The 19,748-nt window shown below is 35.8% G+C and overlaps 1 protein-coding gene across 1 annotated transcript in view; it reads left to right on the top strand.

Moving 5' to 3' along the window:
• Positions 1-19,748, top strand: part of LOC145688930 (uncharacterized) — a 366,369-nt gene that overhangs the window by 326,991 nt on the left and 19,630 nt on the right. The window contains exon 4 of the mRNA XM_081763096.1: positions 668-888. Within this exon, the coding sequence (XP_081619222.1) occupies positions 668-814 (147 nt within the window). The 3' untranslated portion in view covers positions 815-888. The remainder of the gene's footprint in view (positions 1-667; positions 889-19,748) is intronic.

The following is a 19,748-nucleotide window of genomic DNA, read 5'->3' as shown; positions in this document are numbered from 1 at the left end:
ACACGTATTTACAAAATACTACGAGTTGACATGACAAATACTATGACATTGAGGTGAGTATATACTTGAAATGGCATTTTGCATGAATAAGAAGAAAACTATATAGATATTTTTTAAAAATCAGCCATATTTCTTTCTTTAAAATCTGGATCTGATGTAGTGTTGTCTCTGTTATTTATCGTAAATTTCAAGCTTGAAGGTTGTGGTTCTATCAGTCTCAAGTTCAAATTGAAATTCAGCCAATTCTTACGTCGTTGAATAACAGATGTTTTGTCTTCTTACTAGAAATGAGTTAGAAACTGCGGACCCCGTCACATTCATCCAATATGACGAAACGGAAACATTATTGAGTTTATTTCCCAGAAACATACATACCGTAAATTCGACGGGATAAAACAGTGCGCTGCGATCGATAAAAGTTTTCAGAAGCTCTGTGTATATAATCTGAGTATAAAAGACTTCCTCTGCATTATCCTCTATATTTGTTTAATAAAATATAAATGTAGGACAATAGCGTTACTGCACTCTGTGTAAACTCAACAAACAGGAAACATAATTTTCGTTCATTTATATACTAATTCAGTGATATAAATTGTTTAAATTCTTACATGTATATGTATATTTTGAATGATCGTTGATCATTGTTTCCTTTCGTTTCTTGTTTCAGTTTATTGGACCTCAGTTTATCCAGGCGATTCGCCCATCTCTTGAGGAACAATGGTCTGAAGAACTGCAAGAGGCGTGGCTGCAGCTTTTCCGTTGCATGAGTTATGTCATGAAAGACGCGATGGAAAAGGAGGAGCACAGCCAATAACAGCAAATTCTTTCTTTTTCCCGAAACAAAACAACACAATAACAGTTTTCTTGAAAAATTGACTCCTATGCTTGGTAAGTATTAATCGTCTTATCAGGTCAGGAATCTTGCAATTGGTTTAACGTAGTTTATCACTCTTCCCTTTTCGCACTCTTCCCTTTCCCTTTTCGCTTAACGTAGTTTATCACTCCTCACAAAATTTCGCAGATATCAGGCGGGAAACTTCCAAAACTTTTAGAACAAAGAAACGGGATTTTTTGAAAGCTAAAATTAAGGAACTTGAAGATAATAGTAAAAATAAAAATATTCGGGACATGTATAAGGGGATCAGCGAATTTAAGAAAGGCTATCAACCTCGTGCTTATATATTAAAGAAATCTGACGGAACAGTTCTCACTGATACGGATAGCATCTTAAATAGATGGAAAGATTTCTTTGACGATTTGCTGAACACGCAGCCAAAAACTAATGTGTGTGGAGAAAAGGAGATACACACCGCAGAACTGTATATTCCAGAACCCAATCGAATAGAAGTGGAAGCCGCTATAAAGAAATTAAAGAAACACAAATCTCCGGGTGTAGATGAAATTCCGGCTGAGTTAATTTTAGCTGGAGGCGAAAAATTGTGGAACAAGATACACAAACTCATTCTCCTTATCTGGAACAAGGAAGAATTGCCACAAGAGTGGAAAGAGTCAATCATTGTTCCAATTCACAAGAAAGGCGACAAAACTGACTGTAATAATTATCGAGGCATTTCTCTTCTGTCAACATCCTATAAAATCCTTTCAAATATTCTGTTAGCAAGATTGACCCCATACGCGGATGAAATTATTGGAGATTATCAGTGCGGATTTAGACGAAATCGATCAACTATCGACCAAATATTTACCATTCGCCAAATACTCGAAAAGAAGTGGGAATACAATACCCCGGTACATCAACTATTTATTGATTTTAGAAAGGCTTACGACTCGGTTAGGAGAGAAACATTATACAACGTTCTTACAGAACTTGGAATACCGAGAAAGCTAATTAGATTAATTAAGATATGTTTAAGTGAATCCCAAAGTAAAGTCCGGGTGGGAAAATTTTTGTCCACGAGCTTCCACGTCGAAAATGGCCTGAAACAAGGAGATGCGTTGTCGCCATTATTATTTAACTTTGTGCTGGAATACGCCATAAGGAAAATCAAAGATAGCAACCAGGGCCTAGAGTTGAACGGCATTCACCAGGTTATGGCATATGCTGATGATGTAAATTTAATAGGGGAGAATAGGAGAACAGTAGAAATAAATGCAGAGATCTTATTAAACGCTTGCAGGGACATGGGTTTAGAAATAAATGCAGAGAAAACTAAATACATGGAAGTGCGTCGGGACCGTAATACGGCAAATTGTGGAGGCGTTAAAATATTAAATAATGCTTTTGATAAAGTGGATACTTTCAAATATTTAGGATCAATGTTAACAGACGAAAATCATATTCACGAAGAAATTAAATGTCGACTAAAAGCAGGGAATTCGTGTTACTACTCGGTTCAAAATATCTTGTCGTCGCGAATTCTGTCGAGGAATTTGAAGCTTAAAATATATAAAACGATAATCATGCCTGTTGTTCTGTATGGTTGCGAAACATGGTCGCTTACTCTGAGGGAAGAACATAGACTGAAAGTATTTGAGAACAGGATCCTGAGGAGAATATTCGGACCCAAGAGGAACGAGAATGGGGAATGGCGGAAGCTCCATAACGAGGAACTACATAGTTTATACGGTTTACCCAACATTGTTAGGGTCGTCAAGTCTAGGAGGCTTAGGTGGGCAGGTCATGTAGCTAGAATGGAAGAAAGTAGAAACGCTTTCAAAGTCTTGACTGGTAGACCCATAGGAAAACGACCATTAGGAAGACCTAGACGCAGATGGGAGGATAATATTAAGATGGATCTCGCAGAGATAGGAATACAAAGTAGAAACTGGATCTAATTAGCTAAGGATAGAAGTCAGTGGAGAGCTTTTGTGAACGCGGCACTGAACCTCCGGGTTCCATAGGCCATAGAGTTAGTTAGTTAGTTAGTTATCAGTCTTCCCTATCCTAAGCAAGACCTTCCACTTCGTTTTAGTTTTCCTCTCCTTCATCTTGTAGCATTTGGTCTATGTATTTCAATTGCTGCTTTCTTCTAGATACCTCCTGGAATTCCCTCCATGGCTGATAGCCTGATTTACCAGTGTCTCATAATATGTCCCACCATTTTATCTCTTATTTCCTAAAGTCTTCAGTATACTCCTTTTCTCTACAACAATTTCGAAAACTTTCTCATTTGATGCCTAATACAAAAACCGAATTTTGATCTTACTTGTAAACCACCAAATTCAGAAGGTTACCATTTTCCGTTTGTCCATTTCTTCTAGAGTTTATAAATCACATTAATTCAATGCCACACTCAACGCATTTTCTATCATCTGTCTTTTCCCCTGTTCTATGTAGAGGCATTTTTTTGAAAGACACTCAAGCCTGAGCAACCCCGTATTTTATAACTTGTTCCTATCTACTTTGTTTCCTGTTATTTTTTTCCTAATTGATGTCGGGTTTCCTTCAATCTATGAATATTGCTGATTTCGAGCTGCTGTTCAACTCCGACCCATTGTTGCTAGTATTTGAATTCTACCAATCTCTAGTTAGAGTGGCTTCATGTAGAACGTACCACACAGCAACTCACTACATTCTTTAACCTTTTAAAACTCCTTTTGTTCACTGCCCATATTGGGATTTTGTACAGGTAATAATGAATGTGAAAAATCACTTTCCTTAACTAGAAACCCCATAAAAGATTCATAAAATATGGTTATCTGCTTCCTACCGATTTCTTGCACCATTCCTATGTTTGCTTCAATTCCTCGTTCATATGTCAGATTTTCATTAATCAAATTATCGATGTAATATCACATCCACATACGTACTTCTGTTTAATGTCTGTAGTTCACTTTGTTTCCACCATTTCAATCCTTGCTATAGTCTTTTAAACATTTGATTTTTCTCATATTCTTCACAATTCTATTTTAAATTTTCCAACATTTTTAAAAATTCGCATTACATTCTGCATGATGAGATTTATCATTTAAGTCGTAAAACATAATTCTATATACTACAAGTTAATATCTCCAACTGAAATTCATCTATCCTTCGTAGACCCTTCTTAATTATTCTAAAAACATATTAGTATTCATACTTCCTATGGTAACCCTACACTAAGGAATACAACTTCGCTTATAAAATACAATTTTTGAAGGAAGGTCGACTTCATAGAAAAGGCAGAATGTGTGTACTGGTTTTATACTTATTCTTATTTTATATCAAGTATTCGACGTGTCCACGATAAATCCAACGAGTCAATGAAAGTGAGACAAAGTCTCAAGATTTCGATAGTGTGGAGAAGCAAGTATCGCGATGCCTGTAATCTGATATCTTGTAATTAAAGGTAAAAATGCTGACATGCCCAATGCTGAAGCTAACCATCGGAGTACTATTAAGGGCTTGTCTCCTCTCCGTCTTAATAAAATAAGTAATTACTTATAATGTTGGACAGTTTAAAGATATCACGATATTCAGGGTAGCACTTTATTGTCGAAACTTCGACGGTAAACAAATAAACTAAGTTACAAAAATTGACTACTATTGGACCAGTGAACGTGTCGGTAGAACTCCATCGTTTACTGAACGTCTCTCGCGGTGTAATATCATGTTGGGACCTCCTAAACGCCACCGAGGAGGATATTAAACTTGAACTGGCTGACCAACATGTTATAGGTGTATATACGAAAACTCAATGATACAATTCTTTCCCCGAAACGAACTAAATATCCACCTGTTCTTAAGCCATCTGTAGTTTTTTTTTTTTAATCTGACATGGTGGAAGACGGTTTGATGGATGTGGACTGTACTTGTCCACGTGGAAAGTTTCGGGATTATTATTGTTTATTTTACTCTTTATTTGTTATTGTTATATGTTTTCTATATTGTTACTATCTTTACTATTCAGTGTTATTTTTATATATAAAATATTTATCTATTGTTACTATTAATTCTGTTTTTTGATATACGTCTATTTCTTATTTATTGTTATATATTTATTCTCATATACTTACTTTTATCTCTTGTTTTCGGTTTGCATTTTTATTTTGCAGCTGTTTTTGTTTCTTTAATATGTTGGTTTTTAAACATATGGTCCGTGCTAATCATGACAGCGACAAATAGCCTTCATTAAATAGCCGCCATTAACCCTCAATTAATAATAAAGAAATCACGAAATCTACTCTTAGTTGTTTAGATTGAAAGAGTTGCGTTACTTTGTGCAGATTCACTTCAGGAAAGCTAAACCGTTATGCGTATAAATACAGAAACATTTATATTTTCTTCACGCCTGCCTACAAAATCCCTTTTCACCTGTATTAGCTTTACTCATAAATGGATTCATATCTCGATGTCACAGGTGGGAAGTCGTGCGAGAGCGAGGCTTTGAGCCAAGGGTTATAAGAGGAACCAGCTGGTTGTCGTCTGTCCAAGATGCTGCGAGGAACTTATTGACACTTGTATAAAATATTCTACATTCGACACAAACAACGTTCGTAACCGAAATGAGATAGGGAAAACCAATTTACCTTGGAATTTAATATTTTGTGTGAAATGTATTTCACAACTTTCGAGATTTTACTTACTTTAGGATCCCTTACTTCTCTAACAGTTTTCTGAAACTTCCATGGTAGTGGATCATACGTTAAAACACTGCCTTCCTTTCCTACCCTTCACTTCACACTAACTTCATTAGGGACGAATGCGTGCATAAAACATTTCACTTTTATCGATCTATTTCTACGTTTATTCACACGTCAAAGCTAAGAGTCTTATATATTTTTATTACTTACAAAATATTTCGTTTTAAATAACTATCTATTTCTTCTGAAAATGTTATAAATATGTGGATTCAGGTTCAATACTGGATCTGAGGTAGAATTCATATACTGGTAATGATACAAGTGAAGATAAAACTATCTGTAGAAATTTAATGGGTATACCAACTCTATACAGTAATATTTTGTCGTGGCTGAATTTGCTGTCTGAATATGTAAATGGAAGAAAGAGAAAAATAATAAATAATAGATATACACTTTTGCACTTCTCTTTAATGGACGTTCCTTGCTTCTGTATAAACTAATTTTACTATACATCAAAAATATAAATCTTTCATCCAATAAGATGCTGATATAATTATGTATAACGCTTTTGTATTTTTTATGTAACTGAAAACGTTATTAAACTATTGGTTGACGAAGTGATTGCGAAATGATGTTTAAAAATCTGACGAGCTGTTTCCATCTATTCATTTCCCACTACCATGAGAGAGAGAAATATGGCCTTTTATGTGTTCTTCTCCTTTTTTTGATCGAAGTATCTTAACTATTCGGTTGAAATAATTTACAAATATGGATTAAGGTTTGGATGTGTACCTAGGTACCTATAAGAAATTATCCAAATAATTTCAAAATAAAAGTGACGGTATTTAATTAAGTCTTGTGTACAGAATGACTATTTGGAGTTCTCTCAATGAAGACACTAGATTAGTACACAACATTTATGTTTGTAAAAACTTCTTATTACAGAAACAATAGTTCCTTGCTCTATTAGATATGTATAACTATATTACTATGAGATAATCTGGGTGTATATGGGCTTTTATTACATGAACTATAAGGTGCCCGAATACGAAATTGTTATTATTATTAGAAGTGTTTCCCCCTCAAGCTTTCGGCTCGTCAAGCAAATTGCCTGCATGCTAGTGATATCTCGTGGTGTCAGGTAATGGGGCGTTTACACTTGGTCGATTTAGTCGCACGACTAAATCGACTCGCTGCATTTGCCACTAAATCGAAGCAACTAGGCCGAATCAGATCGATGGATGTGTTCAATTATTTCAACCACAGAAAATAGAACGTCTTTCAATTCAGTTGCCAGTCGATTAGTCGCCTTCCATCAACAAGCGATTAAGTTGAAGTCCCGTTTACACGTTCGATTGAGTTGAAAGTGACGTCAATTCAACTGAATCGAACGCAAATCGACTAAGTGTAAACGTCCCATAAGAGGTAACGCAGCTAGCGAAGCTTGACTGGAATCTATTGGGAATTTGCATGATAAGAGTGCAGCGTCTTGAATTGAAAATAAAAATTAAGAAAATCTAAATATTTTCGCTTAGATGTTTGATCAGCTCATATCTCTTACAAGTTTTGAAATTTGCATATTTGGATTACCCACGGACTGAGATTATTATATATTATAAATTTGATTCCTCTGCATCATAGGATTTTTAGAAAAAAGGAAATCAAATGGGAAATAATCACATTCTAATGAGAAGTAGATCGAGATGAGTCTTTGTCTATTTCCTGAATCCGCTCACTTTGTTTTTATTGACTGAATTAAATACGTTTCATTAATTTATATTTCTGCTATTCCAGTTACATTCTCTTTCCATTTAGGTGCATTATACGCTCTTGTCTGTTCTGATTTCCCCTTTTCAAAGTTGCACTTGTTGCTCGCATATAAGCTTCCACTCTAACTAAACGGTTTTGTGATTGAAATGGTTTTGTTTGGTTGTGAATTTTTTTTAATTATGTGGTAATACATTCTATATGTACATGTGACATGCAAATCAGCTTGAATATGTATATTAAAAATTTCGTAGGATATAGATGAAAGAAGTTTTTTTTACTGATACCAATACAAGCTACTCTACAGAAGACCACATCCATGTAATTTAAATATTACGTATGACGGAAGCGACAAAGTGCATATTTAATGCAAATACCTGTTTTGTTTTTTACATTATCCTGTTCTGTAATTTTGTTGATATTTACTCATTAGAATTTTTTTTAGAAGAAAACTCTTAGAAGCTGGAGAGAAAATTAATTTTAAAAACACAATTGTAACTAGAAAGATGAGAAATGTATGTAATAATACACAGAGAAAAATCCGTTCTCCGGACAGCGGTATATTGCACAAATATACAGTATCCTCTTGCTTACTATAGAAATCTGTACGGAGCATACGTTATCCGTTTGTTACATAGGCACTGCCCTTAGATGTTACATCATGCCGTTGCAGGATGTCTGACATCTAACAGTTTTCCGTATACCACATGCATATACTTATGTTACCTTCGTCAAATATATGTTATATACATCCATTTGTATGTGAGATCCTGACCGCCTACATTGTTTCATACAAAAAGTACGAATAGATGGAACACTTATACAGAAAGTATTATAAAACATTCGTTTCCAGTTATACGTCTGCTGTACGTTAAGTCCAAAAACTACAGGAATTACGCATGTAAGCTATCTTTTTACGTACGCCACCTACATTTTTTTTATCAGTGTAGAAGAAAGTACAACAGACGAAAGAGACATCTATTGTTGACATTAGCAAAGATTTATAATGTGCACGTTATTTTTTTAAGGTGAAAAGTATGAAAACGGTGAAATAAGATCTTTAGAAGATTAAAAGCGAGTTATTCAATAAATATTTAAAAATTACAGTGAACATGTATTTCATGGAGAGTATTTACTATATGAGAGACAGTAACATGGACAACTGGGTCGCTAGTCTAGTATCTGGCGCGCTCATCTTTTTTGTACAAGGATTCGGGTTCAATTCTCGTTTGAAGAACCTTGAAATTTGAAAGAATTACAGTAGTCTGGATTCCACCACATTAAACTATAGGTCCACGTCTCATAAAACCTCTATGTTGAAAAGGATGCAAGGCTTCAATGAAACCAGGAAGTATGGGCCTTAGGAGTGAACAATCAAAACTTAATGGGTTTGAAATACTACTAGGTACAAATTAAAGAAGTTTAGATAATAGAAAACGTGTTGGACTATAGTAAAATGTTCTAAGAAGGAACGGACACGAACGTGATTAGGACATCCGAATCAAACCTAGTCCATTCGATAAACATAACAAAGGTATGTTCATACACAAAAAAATAAGTGCCAGAGACAACAGAGTAAGCCCCTGGGGCCCATTAACCTTGTTAGCATAAAGAAAATAGTGGACTCACAAAGAAATAGCTATTGCATCAAAACTGTTCATTGGAAAGTCATGGTTTATAGTTCATTCTCTTTAGCATGAACATGCTTTCCAGAAGCATTACGTATTGAGGCCCATAACGTACTTAAACAGAGAAAATTGGGAGAATGTAGAAAAAAATCCCTCCAGCAATCCCTCCTATCAACTTTGGACCCATCTGGAGTGGACCGGATAAAAACACGCAATCCAAATGTATCTTGAAAAATACTATAGTGGATAAGAAATTTGTGTACGAAGTTTTCTATTGATAGACGGAATAGATATGAGAAGAAAGCTTGTATACCAGTACATTCTTTCCCCTTATATCTATTCTGTTTATTAATAAAAAAACTTGGTGTATACATTCCTTATTCCCTATAGTATTTTCGAGATACATTTGGATTGTGTGCTTTTATCCGGGGCCATTCCAGAGGGGTTCAAAGTTGATGGGAGGGATTTCTGGACTGAATTTTCCTAACATTCTCAAAATTTTCCCTGGGCCCCAATACATAGCACCTCTGGAAAGGTTGTTTCATGTTGAAGAGAATGAACTATAAGCCATGGCTTTCCAATCAACAGTCTTGATGCAATAGCTATTTCACTGCGAGACTGCGATTTTCTTTATAATAACAGGGTCAATGGGCCCTAGGGACTTACTCCGTTGTCAATGGCACCTAATACTTTGTGCATGAACATATCTTTCTTATGTTTATCGAATGGACTAGGTTTGATTCGGATGTCCGGATGACAGGTTCATGTCCGTTTGTTGTAAAATGTTCACACCTTAAAGTTAGTATAAGCTTAATATAGAGCCATGTAATTGAAGCAGTGATACATTTATTCTTCGTAAGATTTCTGTGGTCGCAAGAGTATTTTATATAGATGGATTTAATTATAACATGAAAGAAAATAATAATAAATAAATTGGTTTATCCTGGAGTTTTTTATGGTATACTCCAAATATACTTTTTATAAACATACTTATGAATAATGCTTCATAATTTGTGTCTGTTTTACATAAATGTTTTGACAAAGTTAGATTCTAGTTTGCTTTCGTGGAACCACTAAGCCACAAAGCAGAAGCAGGATGGGTAGCTGTTTATTTTGTGAATATCCAAATGCTACATTCAAAACAGGATATTAAAGAGTTTTAAGTAAACACATAACTTGAAAGTTATAATTAAGGGAAACGTTTACGTTATAATTAAGAGTAAGGTAAAGGAAAAGAGCCGAATTATTATGGGAGTACTAAGTATATCACGGAAGGATACAATCTGACGTACGTATACTATACTGCATTTTTTTCAAAGGATAGACTTCTGAATAGTATAGTTTTGAAGTCTATAAAAAGAAGTCTATAGATGGGTATCAGAGGCGTGCAAAAGTAGGTTCTATCTGCTCCGTTAACCCTTGTATCAAATTGGAAGTGGTACACTCATGTCCAAACTGATTGTCGCATATCTATAGCTGTCTTCTTGTAAGAATATAATTTGATAATGATGTTGCAGGGCACTTTTAATACTGATACTATTTGCATAATCGGGAAATGTATATTTGTGGTAAATTTCATAGGAAAAGAATTATAAATACGGAAATTAGAATGAGTAAAACAAAATCTTGCTAAATGGACAAGAAAGATTTATTTTCGTTTTATTGCTCTTATTTACTGCTCTTTTGAGATGAAATTTTCCACATACATGTCTTTGCCGATTATACACATACTAACATTATAAGTAATACCGGGCGAATTCGTTATCAAATTATATTCCTAGAACAACATATTTATAGACATGCGACTATAGTTTTGGACATGAGTGTACAAATTAGCCATTTCCACTTCCAACGTTTGTCGCAGTAAAACGAAAACGGTAATAGATAGTGAGCAGCAGTTTCCTGCAAACCAGTCAGCGTTTTAAGACATTATACCGGAAATCAACAACACGTTACTAAAATCACAAGTGGTTCAATGCCGATTTGTATAGAGAATTAACGGTAAGTTATCGATTCTGCTTCTTAAGAATAGTTGTGCCTTGTCCAATAACCTTCTACTCAGACCGGAAGTGGTTCAAGTTAATCTCTTTTGGTTTCAACATTTATCGACATAGAACAAAATGGTAATGGATAGCGACAACCAGTTTTCTGGAATTAGTTTAATGTTTCGAAGGGGGCATGTCATCACAACCTGCAACACTCTACCAAAAGCGGAAGTGGTTGATGTTTGAATGCATATTTACGTTGTAACGTGCTCTGTTGATAGCTACGTCATGGGTCATTGACCATGGGTAATGATAGATCAGAGTAACGTTTTATTCGAGACGAAAAATGTCTTTTATTTGTTAGTAAAATTGTAACAACTTTCTATATAATGAAGTTAAATGTCCCAAACATATCTTTGTAAAAATTGCATTTCTTCCAAATGGCAGTAATAAAATACTGAAAGAATTGAATATGTTTTCAGGAGTCTTAGATGAAAGTTTATTTACATTTTCGAAACCTTTATAGCAACTAATTGTGTTTAACGAAATATTCAACGCAAAAACGTGATATCACATTCAAAGAGTTGAATGTAATATCACGTTTTTGCATTGTATGTTTCGTTGAAAATTTTAGTCAAATTATACAATCAGAATAGGAATATATTTTATAAAGTAAAATTTGGCGTTCAAAATGATTAGTGGATATACAGGGTGACTGATAATTCGATGCACTCCTTGGAAGGGGATAACCTGCAAGTACTTTCGAACATTTTCACCTATATGAACTGGGGTTCGCAAATCAATAGTTTATGAGTAATTTACACATGTGTGATGTTTTTTGAAATTTGCCTGCTAACGAGAGGTGCGAGAGAAAGTTCCACCCTGACTCACTTCTACACATCACAGAGCGATGAAATTTTACATGTGTAATCCTGCATAACAATGTAGATCATGTAGTAATATATATATATATCGTAACTCTGAACCGTTACTGTGTTACAGGTCCGAACGTAAAGTAAGGTGTAGTTGTTCAAAATCCATTACTGCACCTCAGAAAGTAACCTGGCAACATCACAGAAATACTTGCTCCTAGGATATGACTACCTGGTTGGGAAGAAGTGGAATAAAGATAATGTACGGTCCAGAGAAAACGCGAACTATGACGAATTTCATGTACAGGGTCTTGCATTTGTCTGGCCAACATTCGAGCAGTGAACGGGTGCGTTGTTTTCCAGGAGGTTGACATTTTTTCGCAGCATACCACAGTCTGGGATTTCACAGTACCCCGCAACGCACACAGCAGTGAGTCATAGTATATCCTGGTAATTGTGGTACCCTTTGCTTGGAAAGAAAGTATTAATACCCCATGATGATCCCAAATAAACGTAACCATCATTTTGGTCGCTCAGAATTGAACGCTGACTTGATTTCGTGGTGGTACGTAAGCACGTTATCATTGATTTGGCTAGGTTTTCCCTCTCCTTCTTCACTCCCACCAGCGAAGACCGGGATGGAACCTTCTAGAAGGTTAGGGCCAATTGTTTCCCAAATCCTAGACCCACAAAAAAGACCGATGTAACCCCGAATTTGGAGGTCCGCACCCTTCTTTGAGCCATTCCATTGCATAAATACATAACTAACTAACTAAGTGAATAAATAAAAAGCAATCGAATACATTGCTTAATTAACTCAAAACATAATTACGGCTATTGTCATGCCAATTACTGCAATGACAACCTAATGTTATGCGCTGCTTCCAAAGGTAAAAATGTAAACCTTGGAAAGTCATACCAAAATAACACATTTAGCACTGTAGTACTAACCAAAGCTTGTAGAAAATAGGAACAGAGCGTCGCATGCTGAGAAAAAAAATGTCAGCCTCCTGGAAAACAACACTCCCGTTCACTGCTCGAATGTTGGCCAGGCAGATGCACGCCTCTGTATATGAAATTCGTCATAGTTCGCGTTTTCTCTAGAACGCACATGATCTTCATTCCACTTCTTCCCAACCAGGTAGTCATTTCTCAGTGGCAAGTATTTCTACAATGTTGCCAGGCTACTTTCTGAGGTGCAGTAATGGATTTTGGACCACTACACCTTACATTACGTTCGGATCTATAAACAGTAACAGTGCAGAGTTACGAGCTGTACATTACCATTGGTTGCAGGATTACATACAGTGTTGAATTCAGACATTTTCCCCCGGGGGGGAATGTGAACTCCTCGAGGGGAGGGTTGTGTTTCTGTATTTTTGCAAGAAAGCAGCATATTTAACAATTCCATTCACATGCACATCTTACCTAATATTAAGAATAATTGCTGATAAATATTCAATGTGAGATTATAATTTAAAAAAAACAATCTAATTTTATATAAAACATTAAATAAAGACTGGCAAAAATATTTTAGACTAAACTTTAACTGCTATTTACAGTAGCTTTTTTTTATTATTTCCTATATTCAGTAGTTACTGTTTGTTACTAATGTAGAAATTTTTAAAAAGATTTAAAATAACTCAAATATTTTTTGTCCTAAAACAAACATACATAGGAATATCTTAACAAAAAGTTATCATTCTTTCTCACACTTCTGATTCTAAATCAAGCATATTAGCCTTGATTTCTTCACTGCATATACATCAATAGTTTAGTTTACAAAATCTTCAGTGGGATTAGTGCTGTGTCGTGGAAAATCAGCGCTTGGGGCGAGAGTATACGACGGGCACCCCTGTTTATGAGTGAAGTCGACAGACCAGCCGCGAAAGGTGAGAAAATTTTAAAAAGTAAACCCTGCTTTTCCTTGATTTTGAGCACTTTTTATTACTTTTTCCTTTCATTTTATATATGTGCACATGCCCCCATGTGCACATGTGTTTCATTCCTCTCTTTTTTCTTTCCTTCTTTTCTTTTCTTTTTCCGTCCCGAATTTTGCGTCCCTTTCTTCGGCGCCCGGGACCGTCGCCCCGCTTGCCCCTTCCCCATGCCACGGCACTGAGCAGGATCTTCGTCACCTTCAACAGCAATCTTCCACTTATATATTGATAAATTCTATATAAATCTCTAATCCAGGAGGGATAACTGTTCCTCCCTAATCCCTCTAAATGACGCCCTCTGAATCTCACCCTTTAACTGACTTATTTTTAGTTAAAGAAAGGTGTGTTTACTTTAACAATCGTAAAACACATTTACGTCTGTTACTTCCGATGCGAGAAATGGGATTTAGGCGCTCTATTTCAAATAATACAAGAACTGTACATTCTCAAGAACTGAAGTCTGCTGACATCAGAGATCATATGGAACGATCGAAAGATCTTCCCTATCTTTCCTTTCCTATCTTAACTGTGCTAGTGCTACCTACTAATATATAATATTGGGCGAGAGTATAGTACCTACAAACCTTTCTTCAACAGTTGACAATTTCATGTTCTGCCAAACTCGGTCATAGCGTTAAGAAACACATGTTTTATTGACTATTTGGTATTCTATCTTAGATGTTACATGTTTAATATTTATATAGAATGGGTCTGAATCATTTATATGTACGAGGGGCATTCAATAAGTAAAGAGACAAATTGCTATAGCTCAATAAAGATTTATTTCAATCTTTCAAAACTAAGGCTATTTTTCAATATAATCACCCTTTACAATTATGTATTTGTCCCATCTTTCTTGCAGCTTCCTAATTCCCTTGGCGAAGAAATCTTTAGATTTACCCCGAAGCCACCTTTGCACCGTCTGGGAACCCATCTGGCACACGTTTTTCTGTACTTTAAAATGTTCCTAATGACATTGTGAACAGTTCCAACACTTACTTGACTTCCTCAGCTATCATTTCAACAGTAATTCTTCTGTTATCACGAATAAGTCCGTCAATCCTCGATTCCAACGAAGAACCAGAAACTTCCACTGGACGTCCACATCCGGGTTCATCGCCTTGTTCGGCCACTTTTAAACCGATCAACCCACTTGTACACATTCGCACGGTTCATACAACTGTTACCGTACTGTTTCAACATTCGAGAAAAAAATTCACTTGGTTTTACACCTTCTGCGACTAAAAACCTAATGACTGAGCGCTGTTCGTCTAAGGTGCAATCTTCTTGAGGACTTGCCATGATGAATTGATATTTTTGAAGTTATGTTGACATAAAATTACGAAACAGCAGATCAGAGCATATCCCAAGGTTGCCAGCTAACACCCCTGAAACTTATTGAATGGCCCTCGTATATTCAGAGAGATCGGATTTCGTCTGCACGTGCACGGAAAAGAAAAGCAAATAATTGAGTGAAGTAATTCCTACATTTTGTGATTGAAATTTTGGGAGTTTCTCCGGGGGGAATGAATTTTCTTCGGGGGGAGATTTCCCCCGCTACCCTCTGAATTCATCCCTGATTACATAGGTAAAATTTCGTTGCTCTACGATATGTGGAAGTGAGTCAGGATGAAACTTTCTCGCGCACCTCTCGTTAGCAGGCTAATTTCAAAGACATCACACATGTGCAAATTACTCAGAAACTATTGATTTTCGATCCATGGTTCATACAGGTAAAATGTTCGAAAGTACTTGTAGAGTATTCCCTTGCAAGGAGTGCATCGAATTACCAGTCAGCCTGTAATATCCAAATCATTTAATTATAGAAATAACACAAAATATTTCACTCACCTCCCAATAAATTCCACAAAGTCGTACCTTGCTGGCAATTCTCTTTCAATTTTTTTGTAATAAGCAATATTTAAACCATTACTAATTTAACAATAAATTGACAATAATCAATATTTTTCCAGATATATTATAATTTCACTACAAAAGTAATGTTTATTAATGAACACACCTTTCGCCATTCCCAGTAGTTATCAGTTCAATTTGACTTAAAAAGCAATTTAGCAAGAAAGCAAAATAACAGGTATTACCCATTTTTAACTGTCCACTTCGAATGACAATTCCGTTACCGTAGGGAATATTCAAAGCCAAGATGTTTCGAAAAAATTCCGTAACTGACGCGCAACTTCAGGATTGCCTACTTAACAGACTATGAAACTTCCTTTTAATAAACGTGTGGGAAAACTTTTCACACTTAACACCGTAGGTCGAAAGCTGTAAGAAATGTCCGGAAGAGGTTATTTGCAATCTATTGAGCTTCCCAAGAGTAGATTGTATTTTTCCGTAATCATCTATTCAAACCGGAAGTGGTTAGAATTAACTATATCTGGTTTCGTGTTTTATCGCCATGGAACTAAAAGAGTAAGCGATAACGGGTAATGTCTTTTTATATGGATTCAGTGATCGATAACAGGTTCTACCTTTATCTTATTGATCATGTGCATAATTTGTAAGCCTATCTTAGTTTCACACTAGGAGACAAAACTCAGTTATTTGAAATATTTTTCCCACTAGTTTTTCTCCTGCGTGTAACATTGGGAACACGTACTGAATGTTCCAGATCTGCCCTTTGCCAGTGACGTAGATAAATATGAAAATTTGTGTTGTGATATCTAGTCATCGTTTGGACAATGAAACAAAAAATGAACATTATGTCCTGTGCGTGCTTGAGAAATAACTCCAACACCAATATTTAAGGTGTTGAAAAATAATTATGGTGAAAATTGATATTCCCGTTGCCGTGTTTTTGAATGGTAGGAGATTCAGCACTGGAAAGGGAGTCTTTGGAATACGACGAGTTCCTAGATGCAAGGAGGTCTGAACAACTGAAATGATTGACAGAAGTTTAAGTATCATTTTGAATAAGGTTTCCAGATTGACAAAAGTTGAAATGTCATTTTCAATAAGGTTTCCAGATGTCCTATATATTTACAGGGTTGCCCTGTATTTTACAATCCATTTTCCAATCATACTTTTTCATAATTACCCTATCTCAGACGTCCTCTACAACGTGTATTCTGTATTTTCTATGGCAAAAAATGACAATTAGCATCTTGAATGATAGAAAGGCAAGCCTCAGGGTAACATCAGACTTTCTTCAAAATTATATTGCGAAAATTGCCAATTTCAGGTGTTATGGAGGACTTGATTAGACTTGGGTGCTCGTCATCTTCCACAGACTACATGTCAGCACTGAATCTTAAATGCCATCAAAAGCTATCGCAACAAGAATGGTAATTATTTCCATAAGTAATTTTCAACATCTTCAAAATTTCCGGCTTAGTTTTCTCTTAGAACAGAACTTGATGTTCATCCTTTGCTCCATTCTTGAGACACATAAGAAGTACCGCAACAAAATTTTGTACTTAGTCGTGTCACGTGTAACACTGGAATCCCACGAGGTGTAAATTTCTGTATGTATTTCCAAGAACTCACGCAACATTCATCACTATCAAACATTTTTATGCTAACATAAAGCTCAGAAACAAATGTCAATATTATTTCCTAAATGCGCAATATTCATATACTAGGTACGTATATACCTTAATTTGACTTCCTTTGACAAGCAATTTTACTATTTATCATGTTCTTACGCGCTGTTATTAAGACAATTAGATGAGGTCTAATAGATTTCTTTCTCTCTACTTTGACATCCTTAAGAAAAGAGACCATGGTTAATTTACGGTTCTGCTTCCTAGCAAAGCGCTCTCAAACTAAATTATTACTATGATTCGTAGAAATCATTATTTGTCTTCAACAATCTAGACAGACGTATCTTAGTGGCTTACCTCATAACTACAATAACCCAAAAGTTACGAAGTGGTTTGTGAATACAAAGATAGACATCTCTACCTTCGTGGAGGTGCAAACAACTCTTTTAAGTGCCAGACTCTAACCTTGCTTTTAAGGATTGAATTCAATTAGAGAAAATTGAGGCTGCGCTAATGGAGTTAACGAAGCAGATACGTCGTATCTAGAAACTACATCTTCTGGTTTTGAGATTTGCTCGTCTTCTCTTCGAAGATATGAACAGAGAAGCGGAGATAGTTCAGAATAACAGAACTTTTTGAATGCTGTATAAATAAAGACGTTTGTGTCAAACAACGTGTTTAAAATATATTTCTCTTTTTATTTTATGAGATTCCTCAGGGTTCTCTCGTCACTCTCATTTTCGTCATTCCACCATAGAGTCATCTTTAACCTAAACAGCATATTCGTTGGATGTAAAACGGATAGATTTCACTTCATTTTTTAAATTTCTTTCTTTTTGTTCTTCTTTTTTTCTTCTTCTTCTTTCTATTCTTTCACGACTCAAGTAACTGGCAGCTATAGATTAATTCATTGGTCAATTGGAGTTGAATTGTTTTATCTCTATTAAGCTTTGATACTATGTGAGATGGGGGACACTATATGATACTGTTTAAAGTAGGTTCTAAAATATTAAACAGGGTTTCTGACCAAGGCGAGTACACCATCAGGAATCGAATCATGGACTACACGCATACGAAGCAAGTACGTCAGCCACACAGCTAAACGTAGGGACATTGTAAATTCTTAGGTGTTCAGAATATTGCATCATATATTTTGGTATCTTTGCATTGTGTATTTTTTTGTTGTCGTTTTTCTCTCTTCTAATTCTGGTGGAAGGAAGTTATCTAGTGTAATCTTCAGCCCCTACCGAGTACAGAGTGGTCGATTCGGGGTGGGGCTCGCGGTGGCTTAGTGGTAGAGCGTTCACGTCTGGTGCTTCGAGTCACGGGTTCAAACTCTACTCCTCCCAAGTGAACTTTGTGGCGGACAAATACCGTATGCGTGGGTTTCCTCGGGGTTCTCCCGTTTCCTCCCACTTTCTTCATTCCACCATTTCATTCATTTCTCATCATAACCATCTCCTTTAGCCTAGCTGGCATAATCGTGGGACGTAAAACTCAAAAATTTAATTTCATTTTTTCTTTCGATTCGGGGCAGAAAAAGAGGTTAGAGCAGTCTTCGGGATTAGGTAGTGCAGAATCCATATACGATATGGAAGTTTTACATATAAACAGGATAAAGTTAATGTAACATATTGTTAACAAAAACATGTACTTATTAAAAAAATAAATAAACTTCAACAGTCTCGATGTTAACGAAGAAATTAAATACGAATCAACCAATGAAATCAACTGAAAGGTAAAGAGACTGAAGAGTCTACTGGCATTTATTTATTTTTATAAAGTGGAATAGATTGTGCATTGGCATTTCAGGACCCACACTGTATCCCTACATCAGTTTCTGTATTACAATATTAAAAGTATAAATTGTTACTTCGAAAAGTTTCAACATTCTTTTTATAGTTTCTCGTACAGAGAATTAGTCGCAGACTCGCTTCTTTGAGACTTATCACGACCAAAGAAACTAGAACTAGAAAAATCCACAATTCAGATGAAAAATATCTGAAGACGAGTAAGTACTACGCATTATAATCAGGAGCTGGGTACACTTGTCACACAGACTGGATGGACTGAATAAAACGTATTGTTGTTCCCTAACGAATTAATGCAGCGAGTAAAAAGATGGAAGTTTTGAGTGCCCCTTCGCCCTTCCTTCGTAATCTGTCATTGCCTTCAGTTGAGTTGAGTTAATTTTGAGTTTAACTTATCGTTCAGCAGCGAGGCTGTATGAGACGGGACCTACTGATTAACGTGGAATATCATAACCACACGAGTTCCCGCCGAGAATGGAATTCCGGTCTCCCACGCCAAAGGTGCGTACGCTAACCGCTTAGCCACGAAGGATCTCGCTATTAGTTTCACTTCGATCACTCAACTTAGATTGTCAACACTTTATCTTAGAAAGTACAAGATACTATTATCGATATTTTAAAACTCAAAAGTGGTATCTTATAAATCTGTGAACCTTTGGAAAAAGAAGGTCCATTTTAAGGTCTGGTGACTTTTATCGTTTCCATTTCTCGTGTGAGGTCAT

This window comes from Thermobia domestica, chromosome 7, assembly GCF_964235325.1.
Source record: "Thermobia domestica chromosome 7, izTheDome1.hap1.1, whole genome shotgun sequence".
In the NCBI taxonomy this organism is placed as follows: Eukaryota; Metazoa; Arthropoda; class Insecta; order Zygentoma; family Lepismatidae; genus Thermobia; species Thermobia domestica.
The sequence above is the reverse complement of the archived record's forward strand: the minus strand, read 5'-3'. Positions and strand labels throughout refer to the sequence as shown.